Source organism: Notechis scutatus, chromosome 3 (genome assembly GCF_049901735.1).
Source record: "Notechis scutatus isolate UNSWTSFEM ecotype Mainland chromosome 3, rNotScu1.2, whole genome shotgun sequence".
Taxonomy (NCBI): domain Eukaryota; kingdom Metazoa; phylum Chordata; class Lepidosauria; order Squamata; family Elapidae; genus Notechis; species Notechis scutatus.
Window position 1 is genome coordinate 137,945,150 of NC_142011.1, and position 20,149 is coordinate 137,965,298.

Genomic DNA, 20,149 nt, shown 5'->3' on the forward strand with positions numbered 1-20,149 from the left:
TAGAATATGTATTCATTTATAAACTGTGAACTCTAAAAAATGCTTCTGATCATTTGGCTGTTTATATTTCTCCATAACACTTGCAAAGTTGATACTAGAATAATCTACATCTTCTCATCTAGGCATAAAGAAAAGGCTTCATTCCTTCTGAAAGATGTGCAAACCACCAGCAGCAAGCGTCATGTGAACAAGGGAAGTCTCCCCAAAGATATCAACAAAAAGAGCAGAGTGGATGTAGCAAAGGCCAGCGGTGCACTTAAACCAAAAGAAGCCACGAAGCCAAAAACAACAGAACTTGCCTTACCTGGAAAAACAGTTGCATCTAAATCAACAGCTGCCAACAAGAACAAAGTGAAGCAAGAAACTTCAAAGGGGGATAATTTTATAATTGGTACAACTTAGCTTTTAAAATATATTAAATAATATACTAATTGCAAGTAAAACAAATGCATTTGCATTTCATTTTCAACATTCTTCTGTTAACAGAAGAATTAACATTTGGATTGTTAGTTATACCAGCTGAAAATCCCATCTGAGGATGAGAAAGCAAGCATGTTTTAGTGCTACCTGTTCTTTTGTCTAGTCATTAACTTTTTTTTGTTGATTTATTTGATTGCCAGTTTATAAGGTTTGGGCTTCGCTAGATGCACAGAAATAGAAGCAAATTGTTTTAATATTAAATTAAATTTTACTTAAATGTGCCACCAAGTTGTTTCAGCTCCTATTGACAAGACAGATAGTTTTTCTCCATGATAATTTATTCTTCGTTCCTCCCAAAGGTGCGCTGTTTGCTACTCCAACTGAATCTATCCACCTTATTGTTTGTCCTCTTCTCTTTCCTTCTATCTTTCCTTCTATTACAGCCTTTTCCAGAGATCTGGGCCTTCACATAATGAGTCTGAAGTAGGATTTTTTGAAGCTGGTCATTTGTGTCTCCAGTGAGAGCACTGGATTGATTTGTTTGATGATTCATTGATTTCTTCTCTTGGCTGTCCACAATATTCTCAGGAGTCTTCTCCAACACCAAAAGTTCAAAAATGCCAATACTTTTCCTATCCTGCTTCTTTAAAGTCCAACTTTCACTTCCATGCAGTGTCTAAGGGAATAAGATGGTTCGCACAGTTGTCATCGTTGTAGGTATAGGGACCTCGTGGCATTTGAATATGTTTTCCAAGGCCTTTATGGCTCCTCTATCATGTGGTCTCTTAATCTCTAAGTTTCTTCCTGATATTTTTGTCTTCCGAGGCTTTGGCTTCTCTTTTCTTGGTAATTTCCACAGTTTGCTTTCTTCTCTTCAAATATATATATCTATATATCTATATCTATCTCTATCTATATATCTTCTCTTCATATAATATTTAGATAGATAGATAGATAGATAGATAGATAGATAGATAGATAGATAGATAGATAGATAGATAGATATAGAGATTATATCTATGTTAAGTTTGGGAATAATGGAGACCAGACATCTGACCAGTGACTTCAACTCTTTAATAATTGTAAATAGAATGGAACAGAGCAAGCTATGGGCAGCAGATAACCCTTTTATAGGGTTATCTGCTACCTTGTTAACCAATGACATGTGCAATAAGTTCAAACTATTAACCAATGAGAAGTGTCCAAATAGTGGCCAATCAGGGACTACTTATGGACCAATCCCTAGTTGTTGTATAAGGGCCAATCAGGTATGCAGGTTCCCAAACCCTGATTTGCATTTATGCTAGTAACTTTTATTGATTCACAACAATCTATATCTTATATCTATATCTATGTATCTATATCTATGTATCTATCTATATCTATCTATCTGTATTGCAGTTTCTTTTCACATTCATCTTTAACCATTTCTTTAAGTTCATTTGTAATTCCTCTGGGCCTTTAATCATTGAGGCTCATTACTTCAGTGTGATTTCTGATATGCCCCTTGAAAATGGTGGGTATATGTTCAAGATCATACTGGAAATTTACTGGCTTTCTTTGTCTGTTGTAGCTAAACTTAGAACTGAGTGACTTTGGGCCAGTCACTCTCTCTCAATCCAAATCACACCAGAAGATTATTGTTTTGGGGAAGATAGAAAAGAGCAGTAATTGGTTATGTTTACTGCCTTACTAATAAAGTAATAAAGGCAAGATAGAATAAAATAAATAAACAAACTAGCAGGTGACCAGTTCATGATTTGTTCCACAGTCAGTACCTTAGCTTTTCTGCTTCCTTTTTAGCAATAATATTGTCAATTTGGTTTCTATATACTTCATCTGGTGATATCCATTTATAGAGGCATGATTTAGATTGTTTGAACACAGTGTTAGCTATGAAGATTTCATTGGAACCTTGGAGGTTGGAGTAAACTTAAAAGATTGTCATATTAAGGGATTGCCCATATTAAGGGATTATCATATTAAGGGATTGCACTAATTGATATTATCATTGATTACATCAGTGGTAGTCAACCTGGTCCCTACCGCCCATTTGTGGGTGTTCCAGCTTTCATGGTGGGCGGTAGGGGTTTTGTCCCCTACTTTATAAATCACCATTACTGTGGAATCAGTGGGTGGTTAGCGAAAACTTTACTACTAACTTTACTACTAATACAAAAATGGGCAATAGGTATAAAAAGGTTGACTACCCCTGGATTACATTGTAACGAAGTACAATTCTTACTATGCTCTTCCTAAGTATAAAAGCAAAGCTGTTTCTTCCTGTTTTTCATGTCCTTAAGAATAAAAATTATAGTTTTCTGACTGAAAAAAATCATTTTGACTTCCTGATGCCTAAGATGTCAATTTACAGTTGTTCCATTTCATCTTTCCCATGTTCGTGCTTCTTAGATACAATTAAGATTGATTTTATTAAGATGAATAGGTAGCTGTCTGTAGCCTTCAACCTCATTACTTTCTAATATCTTCTAATGTCATCAACATTATGTTTTTCAAGTTTTCAAACTGTTACAAAGTTCTTTTAGGACCTACCAAGTCAGAATCAGCCATGATAGAATTTGTGGGATCCTGTTCCAAGCCAGATCTTGAAATTTCCAGAAAACAATGTATCTTTTGCACTGCCAAAATGAAAGCTGCCATGCAACAACAATGCACAAGACTAAGAACCCAAAGAAGGGAAAATAGTGATTTGAAGTTATTCATTACATTTAATACCGGAACAAAAACTGAAAAGGCACACAAAATAATTTTGAGACAGCAGGATAGAATCTGAGAGACAGTGAGTTCTAACCCCGCTTTAGGCAGAAACCCAACTGGATGACCTTGGGCCAGTCGCTCTCTCTTTCAGCTCTAGGAAGTAGGCAATAGCAAACTACTTCTGAAATCTTGTCCAGGCAGTTGCCAGCAGTCAGAATCTGCTTCAAAGAGATGCATACCCATATAAACACGAGTGTCTTTAAATTATTAGTTCATATTGAATGTGGCATTTTGTGTTTCTCATTCACAGATAACATACCATCAACCCCTGCTCCTTTTGATCACAAGATCATCAAAACCAAAAGAGCTGGGATTGGTAGCTTCTATCAAATCTTCAAGAATGAAGTTTTAGGAGGGTAAGTCAAGCCAAAATTATAGCCCATTCAGTGCAGAATCTCTTAAAACAATCAGACTAACCCCTGGATACTATCCTAGATTACTATAGTGCAGATTAAGTTGTAGTGCAATTTGGATGAAGCAATAAGCTAGCCATCCTAGTCCAGAGAATAGCAATGGCTTACATATTTTAAATGGAAGACTGAACAGGAAGTCGATGGTTTCTGGACCTGGATTATTCTGGTGGTCTTCCAATTCAAGAAGTCCTTCCTATTACCAATCAAACAAATCAATTCATAATTCAAATAAGTGGTATCCTATCCTAAAAATGAATGAGTGTTCTGAATTTTACCTCAGAGCATGACACCTTCACGAGAAGGAATGCTGGGAACATTAGAAAGTCTACTGGTCTTAGAGCTCTATTTTATCCAGCACCCCATTTACTGAAGCGATCAATCAAAAGCCTGGGCATTGTCATTTTTCGTGCTTCTCTTTTGGAAATAGGATCAATCATGTTGATCTCCTAAATCTTTTATTATAACGTTTTAACAAGTGTATAAGATCAGCCTTCAAGGTCAGGGCAACTGACTCTCCTAATCCTAAAACTGTCCTAACTTCAAAATAAATGAATTGAAAAGTCACCTGAGGCCTGGATTCAATTATGCTTTTTTCCCCCTTTCTCTAGTGGACGATTTGGCCAGGTGTATAAATGTGAAGAAAAGGAGACAAGTCTCAAATTAGCAGCCAAAATTATAAAAGCCAGGAGTGTAAAGGAAAAGGTAAGCGGGGTTTGAATAACACCTTAGAACAGGGGTGTCAAACTCACATCATTGTGGTGGTGTCACATGATGTATCTGGACCTTTTCCCTTTCACTAAACTTGGCATGGGCGTGGCTAGCACATGACGCATCCAGCCTGCAGGCCGCAAATTTGACAACCCTGCCCTAGAGCAATGTGTGGGCTTTGTTATCTACTGATTTGGTTTCACCTGAACAAACTTTTCCTAATGAACTCTCATTGGCTTTTTATGTGATATAAAGATCTTAGCTATTTGTACAAAGAGCAGCCTTTGAAATCTCCACTTCAATCTCTCCCCCCTCCTCCCATCAAATTAGGTAATCTATAAAGCAGAGGTCACAAATCAAGGTTGTTTATTGTAACTTCTTTCACATTATTATTTTAGGAAGAAAATCTTACCCTTTCTTCTCAGCTCTTGCTCATTTGTCCAACAACAGTTTAACAAACGTTCATTGCCAAAGAATGCCTCAACACACTGCTTTGGAATTGAAAGTTATACTTGGGTGGGAAACCACATAGGAATACCATACTATAAACTAGATTTAAATAGTAAAAAACAAAAGCTCAGAAGGCAGTAATAGCAAGCCAGATCTACATTGTTGTCAAAAAAAAAAAAATGTCCCCATGAGATTTTTAGGAGTTATTGTGGAAACTTAATCCTATTCTTAGGAACTAGGGAATAACAGAAGTCCAATGGATTGATTCTTCTCCTAGATATGTTATTGCATTTTAGACAAGAAAAAAATTGCATATGCTGCAGAACACAGAATCTCTCTCTCTCTCTCTCTCTCTCTAATCATCTCTCTAAGCAAACAAGCCTAGGATTTAACTCTTATACCTTTCTCTCCTGCTCTTTCCTGTAAAGGCCTTAAGATATTTTTTTCTCATTCTTGGACACACCTCAACTGCTTTGTCTAGTCTTTCTGGAACAGCATTCAGCTTACCAGTTTAACCAATATAGATCAACAATATAAAATAGGTTTCTTTCTGTGTTTTTTTCTAGAAAACTGCCTGAGTAGTTCAAAATACTTCTAGCTCATCAGACAAAGTAGAAGTACTGTCCATCTGAGTAGAAACCTAAAGAATGACAGTCATGACTCCTTCTAAATTGCAGTTGCTCTTGAAATCTTAGGGAGAAATATTTCCTATGACTTTTGCTCTTTGATCTGTAACCTCACAATGCCAGAATTAGCACTGAAGACCTGGGCAAAGCATTTTGTTGCCATATGTGATTTGGAGCACAGTAACCTGATAAAACCTGATCTGTCTATTATCAACGTTGGTGGTGGATATTTCCACCAACGGAAGTTCATCACTTTGGGATCACATTGCATTGGGAAAAGGGTGCTTTAAGGCTTTAACAAATACATGGAGGCAGGAAAATCAACAATACTAAAGATGGCATCAAATGTAACAACATTCTTTTTTTTTCCAGGATGAAGTGAAAAATGAGATTAATATCATGAATCAGTTGACCCACATGAACATCATTCAGCTGTATGATGCTTTTGAATCAAAAAATGATGTTGTCCTTGTTATGGAATAGTATGTATCAATCAGCTCTTTATTTTGCTTCTCTTTCTTAGCTGTGTCTAGAACCACGAAGCCTTTAATATGATCCTCCTCATTCCCTACTCAGTCAACACAATGCTAAACCCAGAAATTGTAGTTATTTTTTATGGGAGTGTAGAGGATATAGCCATCCTGTTTGGTTTACACAGCCGTTCAGTTCCAACCTACATCTTCCATTTTCCTCTGACCTACTTACAGTAACTTGGAACAGGTTTATAAAGATTACATAGTGGCTGAGCAGAAGTAAGTTCTGGGGAGAAAAAACATCTTCTAAATTCACATTTAGGAAATTTCTTTATTGGAATCAGTATCCACACTTACCATTTCTGTGCAGATATTTACAGATTCAAAATTAGAAACCATATACAGAGATTCCATTTGCACATGGATGTATTGAAACATACAATTTGATTGGGTTATTTGAATTTTTATATGCAACTTTACAAGGAGAGGATATCCTGAAAAGTAGGAAGGGGAAGTTGGAAGCATGAACTAGATTGGCAACATTTTCAGTGAAATGTGTTTAGAGATATCAGGGATTTAATTTTGCATATAAAGCATGTGCATTACTACTGAAGAATGTCATTAATGCATTAGAGCAGGGGTGTCAAACTCAAGGCCCAAGAGCCAGGTCTGGCCTGCAGGGTGCTTAGATCTGGTCCACAGGGCCACCCTGGAAACAGCGAAGGACTGGCCCATGGTTCCTCTGCCACTGAAAACGGGCTCCTGAGCTCCATTTTTGGCTGTGACAGCCTCTGGCAACTCCCTGCCACTGAAAATATGCAGCTCTCCCAAGCTCTGTTTTCTGTTCTCACTGGCAGAGGGTTGCAGGAGGCTGTTGCAGCCAAAAATGGAGCTCGGGAGCCCTTTTTCACTGGCAGAGAGCTTGGGCCACCACAGCTGCCCCCAACATGAGTGATTTTGAGCTGGCCATGCCCATCCCAGTCATGCCCCCTCAAGATCAAACACAACTCTGAGGCAGCCCTCAATGAATTAGAGTTTAACACCCCTGCATTAGAGGGTCATATTTTTAAGGCAGTCATCTGTCTCCCCCTCTCTCTCTCTGACTGAAGAATACTAATTATTTGGAGAATAAATGCCATACTTCGATTTCTATACATCCATGGTTTATAGTCATTGTTAACTCACTGAATACCATATGACAAATCTCTTGACATTCACCTCCTGACATTCTTCACCTTCAAAAAACATAAAGCTGTTGACGCTGTTTTGGAATTACTATCAAATACTATATTCTAGATCAGCCGTCACCAACTGGTGGGCTGCGGCCCACTGATGGGCCTTGAGAAAATTTTGGTGGGCCGCAGAGAAATCCCACCCGCAGAGCAACCCCCCAAAGCAATTAATCCAGGCTCCGCAGAAACACAAGGCTGCGCCGCCCACATAGCCCGCGGGAACCCTCCCCGCCCACTCACTCCTTACCCGGTAAACTTGCCTGCTAAAATTTCTATTTTTCCTTTTTCTGACCATCATCTGTTCTGCTCTGCTGGGAGATTTAGATTAGCTAGGAAGCAGGAAATTGTTGGATTTCTTGCTTTCTAGCTAGTCTTTAGATCTTCGACTCTGCTTCCCTTAGGACTGAAGGTTTGCTTGCAAGCAAATTCAGCGCAGACTCACAGCAAGAAAATTTGAGAGACTGAGCTATCCGATAGCAGATAGATAGATCACTGAATGATTCTGTGAGCAACTCAATCTGCCTGCTTTGCCTGATTTTGGGTAAAAATTGCTTTTTTTAATAAAAAAAATCAATATTTACATACATGATGTGTTGTGAGTTAATTTTGTGAGTTTGCTTGCAAGCAAATTTTATGTGACAGACTGAGCTAGCCAATGGCAGATAGATAGATCTCTGAATGAATCTGTGATTCTGTGAGCAACTCAATCTGCCTGCCTACTTTGCCTGATTTTGGGTAAAAGTTGTTCTTTTTTATAAAAAATTCAATATTTATATAAATATTTATAATATTTACATACAAGCCATGCCCACAAATTAGGCCACACCCACAGAACTGGTTAGTGGTCCCTGGGATCTAAAATTGTGAGTTTGGTGGTTGCTGAGGTCCAAGGTTGGCGACCCCTGTTCTAGATCATGTAATAACCAAGTCCTGAAAGGTTTGTTGCAGTTTGTTTGTTTTGTACATAATCCAGTATATGAGGGTCTATATCGGCATGTACATAGTCCTATGGGAAGCACACATTTCTGACCAGCCTTCCCCAATTCTAGTTTTCCTTATAATCCTAGATAGTATGGACATGGGGAATATGCCAGGTTGGAGACTATTGTCCTTGAATGTGAAACTTTCAGCACATTGAATTACCAGTTAAGTCTATCTGTCTCTCTTTTTCAGTGTGGAAGGAGGAGAACTGTTTGATCGGATTCTTGATGAGACCTCCAACTTGACAGAGATGGACGCCATATTATTCATAAAGCAAATCTGTGAAGGGATTCAGTACATGCATCAAATGTATATTCTCCATTTGGACTTGAAGGTTCTGTGCATTTGTTGTACTTCCCTTGCCAAAAAAAAATGTATATACTAGACTGAACATCTCAGAACAGATATTATGGCTGCAGTTAATGGCCCTTTTTGATTTGGAGTTCTGAGTATCATGAATAGACTCAACTTTCAGATAATAAAAGCGTATTAGGAGTGGGGATAGAAGTGAGAACCCAGATTGTCCTTTATCCATAGACCTAGTAGGCAATGGGTAGAACATCTGCTCAGCTTGAGGAGACCACATTTCAGTGAATCAGAAGAAGATCCAAGGGCCACAAGACAGCAACTAAAATGATCGGTCCTCTTGTAAGATCAATTGCACTGGGGAGCGACTTTTCTGTTTCCTATTTGCTGGGATTGCAATACACTGTCTTCCAGCATGCCATGGTGTTGAAAAGCAGAGTAAAGCTCAAATGATAGGGAACTTGAATCTTCTCTCTGCTCCTTCCTTTCTTGATATGGTAGCTCTCAGGACAGCTCAAAAGGGGTAGTTGTTAATATTAAGGAAATAACTATTCCTATAGCCTAAATTCTTAAGGCAAGCGATTAAGTGAGTGGATGATAGAATAGAATACTTTATTTGGCCGAGTGTGATTAGGCCCACAAGGAATTTGTCTCTGGTACAGAAGTTCTCAGCTCACATGCAAAACAACAGAGTAATAATAATGATAATAATGATACCAATAAGAAGGGTAGTAAAGAAGATGAGAAGTATAATAATAATAATAATAATACAACAGCCATACAACATGAATATTATACTTAGACGTAAGACGGTACTGTGAGAATAAGGATTTCACCAGAGTGATGGCACAAGGGAAAAAACTGTGCTGTGTCTAGTTGTTTTGGGATGCATTGCCCTATAGCGGCATCCTGAGGGGAGAAGTTGAAACAGTTTATGCTCAGGATGTCAGGGGTCCGCAGATATTTCCTCAGCCCTTCTTCTGACCTGCTCAATATACAGGTTTTCTATGGAAGTCAGGCTGGTTGCAACGTTTCTTTCTGCAGTCCGAACTATTCGTTGAAGTCTGTTCTTGTCCTGTTTAGTTGCTGTACAAAACAGACAGCTGTACAAATACAAATGGCTGACTCAATAATTCCTCCTGTAGAACTGTATTGGTATTTCCTGGGGCAGCCTGAAGTTGAACTTCCTGAGTTGATTCAAGAAGAGCATTCTTTGTTCTGCCTTTTTAATGATGGTTCTAATGACATTTCAAATTCTTCAGGAGATTATAGAACCCCAACACTTGGGGAACTCTACTGATGATGATGGGATCAGGCAAAACTTCTATCAACTTTTTATAAATAATGAGAAATTAAGAGGCATACATTTGATGGAAAGGCTATAGCAGATGTCAAACTCCATTGAATCAAGAACTGGCCCTGAAGTTGTCTTCCTCTAGGAAGAGCAGCTATTGAGCCTTGTTGCATTCTATATGTTTATTTATATAGGCATCCAGTGCCTTGGTTATCTCTAAACTAGAGCCATGTATTTGGCTACTTAGCTTGCTGAATGTGATCCCAAATAATTGAATAACCTGGTGAGAGTGAATGCATATTATGTTACTTGAACGTCACTCTGTTTTCAGTTCTATAACACTAAAATCATTAGGAAAAACCCAGTTGCCTGTGGCCAAAGGAAAATCTAATTTTTTTTCATGCCGAACCTCTGTTTGCAAAAACCACCGAGTCTGATTTGAAGAGAGACAATATCAATTTTTCTTTTTTGTTGTTACTCATTTCATTGGATAAGGTAGTTTTTAATCACCAATTTGTTTAATAGAATACCAATTTGCTACATTACCTAGTTATGCATTTTTATCAGATGTTGGAACATTTAGTTTTATGAGAGTAACTGAATGAAAATCTGATTAATTTTGTATTTTATCTGGTTTGGGGATTCAGCCCAGAATTTACTTTGGAATATTTCTTTGACATAGATATTCATGATTTATTTTTCTTTAAATATTTGTAAATTTGGGGGGAGTGCAAGGGGTATTGTTGTCTGAAGGCTGACATCACAAAAGAAACTGTTGTTTAGCTAAACGTGTAAGTAACATTTGAGTAAAGTTTGAGTCCGTCATTAATCTATGAAGCAGAACCAAAGAAACCAGCATTTGAATAATTTAGCTGTGCACCTATAACAGCTTTGTATCACCTATATTAGTTAATAGTTAATTTCTGCACAGTCCACAGATTTGCCTGGGGTTAATCAGATATCGGTTTGTTGAAGAGTAAATTAAGAAGTTCAACTACACAGAAAAGTATTAAAGCATTTTTTTCTGAAATACCCCAATATCAGCACACAATGGGCTGCAAATTACAGTCCCTGGCTTCCTGAAACCAGCCAGAGTGCTTTCATTTCCTTTTTGAAAGCTCACTAATGAATTCTTTATCTCAAATTTCTGTATTCTATCGAACAGAAAGGCCACCACAAGGGAAATGCTGCCTTGGTAGAGTGTTCCCAGCCTCAAATACCACATGATTATAGTATGATGTATCCACAGAGCCTAACCTGTTATAAAAGACCAGCATCCACATGTATTTTTAACACTGATCCCAGAGCATTTCTTTCACCATTTCTCATAAATGTGCACTTTTCTTCTTCTTCTTCTGACAGCCTGAGAATATCTTGTGTGTGAATCGAGAGGAATGTCAAATAAAGATTATTGACTTTGGGCTGGCAAGAAGGTATGTAGCTTTAATCCAATAGTCAGCAGTTCTCATTTTTTTCAATTGATGGCGTATCAGTTCGATGTCATGTGTTTTTGGGATAAACAAGATTAAATAAGAAGTGAGGTGTCATTAATCTATTAGAAGAGAGTTGACCTTGGATAACATGGCTCTGGTTTAGATACTGGAGGACTTGGGATCTGAAATTTTCATAGAAAAGTTCTGTATGCTGTTATTATTTCTTCTGTCATTTAAAAACAAAATCAACTCAAAGAATTTGCCAGTGAATCCTGTTGTTATTGGAGTAGGAAGGGGGCTGGTACAATAAAAAGGGCAGAGGTGATATTCAGCAGGTTCTGACCAGTTCTGGAGAACCGGTAGCAGAAATTTTGAGTAATTTGGAGAACTGGAAAATCCCACCTCTGACTGGCCCCGCCCCCATCTATTCTCTGCCTCCCCATGAGGCCAAAATCATGGGTAAAAGCAGAGATGGTATTCAGCAGGTTCTGACCAGTTCTGGAGAACCGGTAGCAGAAATTTTGAGTAGTTTGGAGAACCAGCAAATACCACCTCTAACTGGAGATTGTACCATATCCTTCCCCTTCCACACCAACCAAGCCACACCCACAGAACTGGTAGTAAAAAAATTTGAATCCCACCACTGGGTAAAATTCATCAAAGTGAGCCTTTCATTCTGAAAGCCTTCAGTACTTTCAAGTGGCACTTATTTAACATCATAAGTTAAACATTAAGCCCTTCTTAAGACGCCATTCTTAGACCAAACAGTATTAGAGAACATTCATACAGTCTCCAACCTTCACCCTTAGGGAAGGTTGTTCAGAACATGTTTGGCTCCCAGTTACAAAGAACCCAGGATGAAATGAATTTTCTGCACCTTTTCAACCTAGGATCAGGACAGGGGCAGGGCACAGAACTGAAACAACATTGGTCACATTTGTTCATGACTTCTGGAGGGAAGGGAATCATGGTGATGCACCCATTCTGACCAGAGGTACGCAGGTTCTGACCGGTTCTAGAGAACCGGTAGTGGAAATTTTGAGTAGTTCAGAGAACCACCTCTCACTGCCCCCTCCCCCCAATCTATTCTCTGCCTCCCCAGCCCCAGCTGATCAGCTGGGTCTTCTTTTGTTGCCTTGCACAGGAGAATAGAACTGGAAAGCAGGTTAGTGGGGTGGGGAGAGAATGGGGATTTTACAGTATCAAGGCCATATTTGCTACTACTGTTTCCCATACACCTATTTTTTTTCCTGTTTTGTTTCTTAGGTACAAACCAAGGGAAAAACTTAAGGTTAACTTTGGCACTCCAGAATTTCTTGCTCCTGAAGTTGTGAACTACGATTTTGTTTCTTTTCCTACTGATATGTGGAGTATTGGTGTCATGGCCTACATGTTGTAAGTTAAACTAAAGTCAAAATATTATGATTGTGAGTGCTTCCAGATAAAATTTTTTATTGTGCTGTCACGTAATTTTATTGGGTCATAGAACTTTATTGGATGAGGAAAGATAATGATAATGGCAATTTTGGTTATTGATTTTTTAAATGTATTAGCTGCCCATCTTACCACACTCTAACTCTCAGCAGCTTACAATATTAAAAGATAAAACAGTATAAAATAAAATAAGTACAATACTATCAAAAATAAAACTAGCTAAAAAGATGGGGAGAGAGGGAGTATGATGAGAATGGAAGAAGGTGGGATCAACCAACCCCAATGTGAAACCCCTCTGTTGGAGCCCCAAGCCAACTGACAGAGCCAGGATTTTAAACTATCACAGCAGGTAAGGAGGGTTGGAGCCAACCTCACTCCAGTGGAGAGGGTAAGATGTTCCAAAAGGACTCACATTTTCTGAGAACATCTTCCATTATTTCCCATACTAGAGAATCTGTTAGATAGAAAAGATAGATGACATAATACTGTGTGATTGATAACATAGACTTCCCATCTGGAACATCCTTGGTTTTTTTTGTGTCAAGTTCATGCAGTTCAAAAAACAACAACCCCATAGTGTACTTCTTGTTCTAACTCAAATATCATAAAATAGTTTACAAAGATTTTAGCTTATGAAGCTTGATTGTGAAGAGCACAAGAGGAAAAAAAATTGGCTGATGTTGAAGCCAGGAATCCTAAAATCACAGCCTCTAGCACTATGCTGATGACATTTCTGTGACAGCTGAAAATGCAAAAGATCTGTAGCCTCCAGTAATGAAAGACAAGGAGCATAGTGAAAAAATACAACTAACATTAAATAGAAGAACAAACTAATGACAAGAGATACAGCAGGGGGTTCGGGCTGAAATGAAGATATGGTGATAGTTTTTTAGGATCTATGCTAAAATAAATCTACGATAAAATAAATCAATAATCAAGAAATACATTGCAAACTAGCATTTGATAGAATAGGAATGAAGAGCTTGGAAAACATATTCAGATGCCATGCTGTATCTGTGCCAAGGGTCTTTAAACTTGGCAAGTTTAAGACTTGTGGACTTCAACTCCCAGAATTCCTGAGCTAACATGACTGGAGGAGGAATTCTGGGAATTCTACAAACATCATAATCATGGAAGTTATCCCATTCCCTGTGACACTTTATAGAAGCAAAGGGTTAGAAGCAGTATAGAATTATGCTTTTAAACGTTGGTGTTGGAGAAGACTCTTGAGATTGCCAAGAAAACCCTGTTGTATGGCTGCAGGTCACGTCAGTTAAAGAATTCCGACCGGCAGGGTCCAAGAAGACAACCTTATTTGCTGTTGTCCCCTTCTTGTGTAATATTCACACACACACCTGAAGGTGAGGCAGGCCCCTGTCTCCTAGCCTTCAAAAAAGGAGTTAAGCCTCACTTGGGGAACTCAGAAAGAAAGACCGCGTTTTACCGCGTTCAATCAACCTCGCCTCCTTTTAGATCCTATTCCTTTAAGAAAATAATTCTTACATACTGATTTTCTGCTTTAACATTTTTATTGTACACCATCCAGAGTTCAGAAATATTATGTTTTGCTTAATGAACATGGGTCTTTTTTTCCCCTTCCTACAGGATTACTGGATTATCTCCTTTTCTGGGTGATGATGATAATGAGACTTTGAACAACATCCTGGCTTGTAGGTGGGACTTTGAAGAGGAAGAATTTCAAAATGTGTCTGAAGAAGCCAAAGATTTCATCTCTAAGCTTCTTATCAAAGAAAAATGGTAATTACACACCTAATTGTTTTGCTTTTAATATGTTGTCTGCTCAGTTCCATTAGAAATACACAAAAATAATAATAATGTTTGACAGAATTATATTAAGACTACTAAAATGAACAAGAAATAAAATAAATTTATATATATAAAAGTGAAATACCACTCACGCATCATCACAAAATCTCCAGAACCATAAAGCCTACAAACTTGAAATTTGGCACGTATGTTCTCTTGGCTTCTAGGTGTTCATTAAGAAAGGATTTTTCAAAATGACCATCAGAGCATTAGTATTTTTTATATTATTATTAACACGCTCTGATGTTAAGGAATTCTACTCCCCCTCCCCACCTGAAAATAAATCTGTTCCAAATGCAAAACACAAGCAGAAGAAAGGAGTTTTCATTTCAGTTTTAGTTTCACAGCACCAAGCAGCTTTAGTACAGAACAGTTGAGCTAAGCAACGCCCAGGCTCCTTGCTGTCTCCTTCTTGCTTACACAGCAAATACTGCTTCAGTTTCCAAGCAGCCCTCAACTCTCTCACACACTGACGGGACACTAGCCAGATGAATACCGATGGATGCTGGTAGGCAGAGGCAGAATTTTTTTCCTTATTTTCCTCCCCCAAAACTAAGGCCAATCACATAGTTTCATAGCGAAGCACAGATATCGAGCTCGTCCATGATATGCCAAAAATGAAAACTGTTTGCATTTTATTAAGAGGTTATTTAGGATAAGGCACATTTTATGTAACTAGTATCTAGTTAGATACTAGTTACATAAAATTACTCAGTTATTTTTTTTATTAATAAACCTGAAGGATAACCATGTTAGTAATGATGATGATAATTGAATTGGCCCAAAGAGGAAGAATAGGAACACCATTAAAGCTGCAACGTTCTAAGGAAAAGAAATGGCACAAATCACTCAGTAGGCCTCAACTTACAACCATTTGCTTAGTGTCCATTTGAAGTTATAACAGCACTAAAAAAAAGTGACTTACAACTGATCCTCAGACTTGGAAGTGTCGCAACATTCCCAGAGTCATGGATCAAAATTTAGGCACTTGCCATGTATTTACAATGATTACAGCACTTTGTGATTTACTTGGGGAAAAAAGGTTGCGAAATCAGACATGCCTCATTTAACAACTGTCTTACTTAGCTATAGAAATTCTGGTCCCAACTGTGATTGTATAGAAACCAGAAGATGGGACCGTTTCTATGGATGAAAATTAGCCTAGATCAAGCTAAAGCTGTCTGTTGCTATTGCCTCTATTACCTTAAAACACCAACACACAAGCAAATATCAGGCTTAAATATTTAAAAATTCCTGTATACATATCACATGATAACCTTGTTCTTGTCTGTTTAGCTGGAGAATAAGTGCAGGTGCAGCTTTAAAACACCCTTGGTTGTCCAGCCAAACACTCCATTGCAAACTGGAAGCTAAGGTCTGTAGATCTGATTGAAATTGCTTTTATCTCTTAATCTCTTTGTATGAAGAGGTGCTTATTCATTAGCCTGATCGTTACACATTAGTCTTCTATTCATGTCTACTATTTGATGACCAGATTATTGCAGGGGATTGGGGATGAGTGGGGGAAGCTATGGAAGGTATTCACAGTCAGGTCCCCACTAAAATGGTGTTATTGTCCTTGTTACCATAATTCACTCTTATCCCATAAATTATAATTGTGAGCAATTTCTTGCAAAAGATGTTCATAGAGTACTATACAGGTATGTAACTTGAAATATGAATTCATCCCTGGTCATATTTTTTTTTTAAAAAATGGTTAGTTATCTTGCCTGTAACAGAATAACAGAGTTGGAGGGGACCTTGGAGGTCTTCTAGTCCAGCCCCTGCACAAGCAGGAAACCCTATACCATTTCAGACTTCTTATGTACTTCTTAAATTTGCCTGTATCTCTCTATAAATGCCATTTGCAAGCAAATTCCTTGTCTAGTTGGCCTAGTTTTTTGTTAGAGGAAGAACTGAGGTAATTGTGCATGTGTAAAATCTCACATCCATCTGGTCTCCCTATCTCTTCCAGATGTTATCTGTGTAGTAAATAGACGCAAATGTATCGATTTCTCACTTTATAAAGAGAGCCAGTGGCTCAATAAATGCACCAATTCTGTTCCATGATTTGCATTTGCTCAGCTTAGCCGAACCAATAAAAACACACTGACAATTGCTGTTCGAAATGTATTATTATATGGCAGGTCTTATGATTTATTTTATCTTTCTTGCTCTTGTAGAAGAAGAAGAAATGTCCCTCTTAAGCACTTGTGGTTCCATAACATCTCTCAGAACTGAAAGGTTGGCATTAAGTTTATATGTATCTATGTATGTATTACTGGCAAGTGCCCATTTTGTGGCCACCATGTAGAGGTCATCTCAGATACTCCCACTGCCAGTTATTTCAGCATAGTAAATCGAAGCAATTTCTTCCTGCCTTCTCAGTGGCCAAAAGAAACATTAGAACTATGTAATGAAGAGTTGCAAACTGAATCCACTGGCTGCAATTATCTAGCATCATTTTCCCACGCTCCCGTATGTGCACTGCCTTTCTGTAAATACCAAAAGGACACGGCATTAGATCATGCCTTCTCTTAACATTGCTAAATAATTAGTGATGCTAAGGTTAGGGTTGGGCCTAGGAGTACGTATGTTTACAAACAAGACTCATGGCACGCAATGAGGCTTAGTTATGAGAAAAGGCACATGTTTGATTTTGAACAGAGTCACATATACCCTGCAAAAGGGTAGGGATGAAATTTGTACCAAATATTGCCACAAGTTGAATTATATAATATATAAGCATATTTACAAATCCATGGGACTTTTATGTGCATCATTTTGGTTTTTTTGCATGCCTCTAACTACTTGTGGGTTGTGGGCTGGACTGGAGACTGAAAACCTACACTCTAATTTCAGGAAATCCTGCTTAGCAATTTGAGATCTCAGTAGATAGGGCCCACCTATTTTCAGGAATACTATGGAAATCCTAAAGTCTCAAATCTTACTGTTCAAGAAAAGTTTAAATTCTTTGGAATCTGTATTATTCAGCCAGGATCACATTCTTCTTTTGTGTTACCTGGCAACACTGTATATTAAATAGTCTCTGTAACTAGTAGCTGGCTTTTTTTTTTTTACTTTGAAAAAGTAAACTTATGTAGTGCTTGTAGTGTAAATTATAAAAATAGCCTCATATGTGATTATGATGGGACTTCCCTCACAAAGACTATCCCCAGACTCATAGCTATAAAGCCAATCGGTCCATGTCTAAAACAATGAGCTTAAATTTGAATGACTTCCCTATGATAACTTTTTCCCCTTTCTGTCACCAGAGATTCCATTCGTGGCTCTCCACTGCCAAGAAGCCTTGGGACCACAGGTCCCAGAATTCCCAGCCAGCGTACTTGATGGACCTCTGGCTGGAAATTTGGGGAACTGCAGTTCCAGTACAGAGAAGGACAGCAGAGAGGCAAAATGTCTGTTTTTTTAAAAATAAATGTTTGATAAATTAATACAAAAAAAAAAAAAAATCCTTTTAAAGCATCTCAGAACTAGTTCTGCATTTGCAAAGGTCGAGAATTCCTGCTTTATCACAACCACTTGTTTTTAAATACCTTGAATATTAACTATGAGACAGAAAAAAGGAGACAAGCCACTTTTCATTCAGAGGGCTAATTCTGAACAGGCCATGCGGTAATATGAATCCGCCCTGTGGAACTACGAATGTAATTGAATGGTTTGTCATTCAAGTATTTTGTTGCAAAGACGCCGTCTGCAGAGTTTCAAGGTTTCACAGTGGGTTCCCGTAAGTTGTTTCTATGTCTAAGCCACCAAAACCACATTGTTCCTAACCACTTCAGACATGTATTGAGTCAAAATTGTGGGAAGAACCATGATTGCTTGATCCAGACAGGGATCAGGCAAAGAATTTTTTATTTTTACCGGGCCTTGATCTTCGGTGCTGCTTGAATGGAACTAACTGAAATGAAGAAGAATCCATGGTTTATCTAAGTCATGCCAGACATTCCAACTGAAGCAGAAGGCAGTTGGCAGGACTTTTCTTTTTAGCTGTTGTTGAGGATTGCTGTGTTATTGGGTTCCGCCCCTTCCCTATTGCCTTGCTATTTCCACACTATGCCAGATTTTCTTTGGGGTGTGTGTGGGAATCATAGATCAAGGTTCTCTCAGAGAGAGCAGAGGTGATATTCAGCAGGTTCTGATCAGTTCTGGAGAACTGGTAGCAGAAATTTTGAGTAGTTCAGAATATCACCTCTGACTGGCCCCGCCCCCATCTATTCTTTGCCTCCTGCGTCCCAGCTGATTAGCTGGGTCTTCTTTTGTTGCCTTGCACAGAAGAATGGAGCTGGAAAGCAGGCTGGTGGGGTAGGGAGGGAATTGAGATTTTGCAGTATCCTCCCCCTGCCATGCCCACCAAGGCACGTCCTCCAAGCCATGCCACATCCACCAAGTCATGCCACACCCACCAAGCCATGCCCACAGAACCAGTAATAAAAATTTTTGAATCCCACCACTGAGACAGAGCCATCTTTGCAAATGCATAATGCTGGAGGGCTGAGACAACAGTCTCCAGCTACATAATGCTGTCTTGTGTAAATGCACCTTAGCTTAGTGGAGTAGCTTATTTCAATCCTGATCCCAAACATGAATTATACCCCAAACAACTGTAAGAATCATATAAAGGCATTTTCTTGTACTGGGGAAGAAAAGCCAAGTGACACCAGAGGTTAAAAGTATCTCCTGGGACAAGTAAAACATTGAAACTTCTTATTGTTGTTAACTGCCAAGTCCGTGATGAATAGGCCAAAGCGTATTACTCTGATTTAGTTAGATATAATCTAGTTTAGATTAGATTGTAAAGAGTGCAAAAGAGATTTCAGATCACACACAGAAGTATTGGAACAAAGAAACAATAGTAACTCGCTTGCAAGTGTTTGGTGGGGGAAATGCAAACACTAACAGTTCCTCAGATCTGATTCCAGCGTTAGGCAAAACACACAGGTCTGTCTTGGCAGGCAGAGAGCAAAATTAAACAGAAATGTTGCAATATAAGATGTACTCAATGTCTCCTTTGTTTTGCTTGGTGATGTTGACTGCTAATTCATTCATAGTTTTTAAAAGACCATCACAACCGTCTCGGAGGACATTTTGGAACTAGGCTTTCTTTGTAAAACAATACGTAGGGTAAAATCGAATGCAGCTTTTTGGCTAATGAAGCTGCTGCCATCAATGGAATAAGGCAGAGGATTCGTCCTTCCCGCACAACCCTTTCAGATTGAAATATTGATAGAACTTGAGGAAAGCGATCAGCTTTTAGCAAAAGTGAAGGGTGCCTGTTAATGAAAAAAAAATAACAAAAATATTTTGCCTCTTCTAAGTCTGAGAGGTTCCGTATGCAAGTTTGAATTCTGACTACTCAGATTCTAAACCAGGCAGAAGCCCCAGCTCCCTTGAAATCTCCTCCAACATCAGATCAAGGATTACTTCTCCCAAGAATATGATGGCAGGGACACTGTAGATAGTCTGTATCCCTCACTCCGTATTATTACTCAATTATACAAAGGGAGAATAACCAGTAGAAAAAAAGTATCTGTGGAATTGTCTCCTTCTGGGAATCAGATGTGAAATAATACATCTGTTGTCTTGCAGGAATATCTCCTGCATGCATAGCTAGTGTTCTGCTTGCAAAGAGGTACAAAGATGTTTTCAGTTAGTTAAACCAGGATAAAGATCACAATCAGGAGGCTTGCTCAGACCAAACACAACAATGCAGGCTTTAGCACATGTTCTTCCCCTTTGCCTGAAGAGCTTGT

General features: G+C 38.5%; 1 protein-coding gene across 2 annotated transcripts in view; it reads left to right on the plus strand.

Moving 5' to 3' along the window:
• MYLK4 (myosin light chain kinase family member 4) overlaps nt 1-20,149 on the plus strand; it is a 95,486-nt gene that overhangs the window by 71,301 nt on the left and 4,036 nt on the right. For both annotated transcript variants that reach the window (XM_087961205.1, XM_087961206.1), the window contains 10 exons: nt 123-391; nt 3,449-3,554; nt 4,220-4,313; nt 5,768-5,877; nt 8,274-8,415; nt 11,044-11,114; nt 12,381-12,509; nt 14,154-14,306; nt 15,672-15,750; nt 16,559-16,619. In XM_087961205.1, coding sequence (XP_087817331.1) covers nt 123-391; nt 3,449-3,554; nt 4,220-4,313; nt 5,768-5,877; nt 8,274-8,415; nt 11,044-11,114; nt 12,381-12,509; nt 14,154-14,306; nt 15,672-15,750; nt 16,559-16,582 — 1,177 coding nt within the window. In that variant the 3' untranslated portion in view covers nt 16,583-16,619. The remainder of the gene's footprint in view (nt 1-122; nt 392-3,448; nt 3,555-4,219; nt 4,314-5,767; nt 5,878-8,273; nt 8,416-11,043; nt 11,115-12,380; nt 12,510-14,153; nt 14,307-15,671; nt 15,751-16,558; nt 16,620-20,149) is intronic.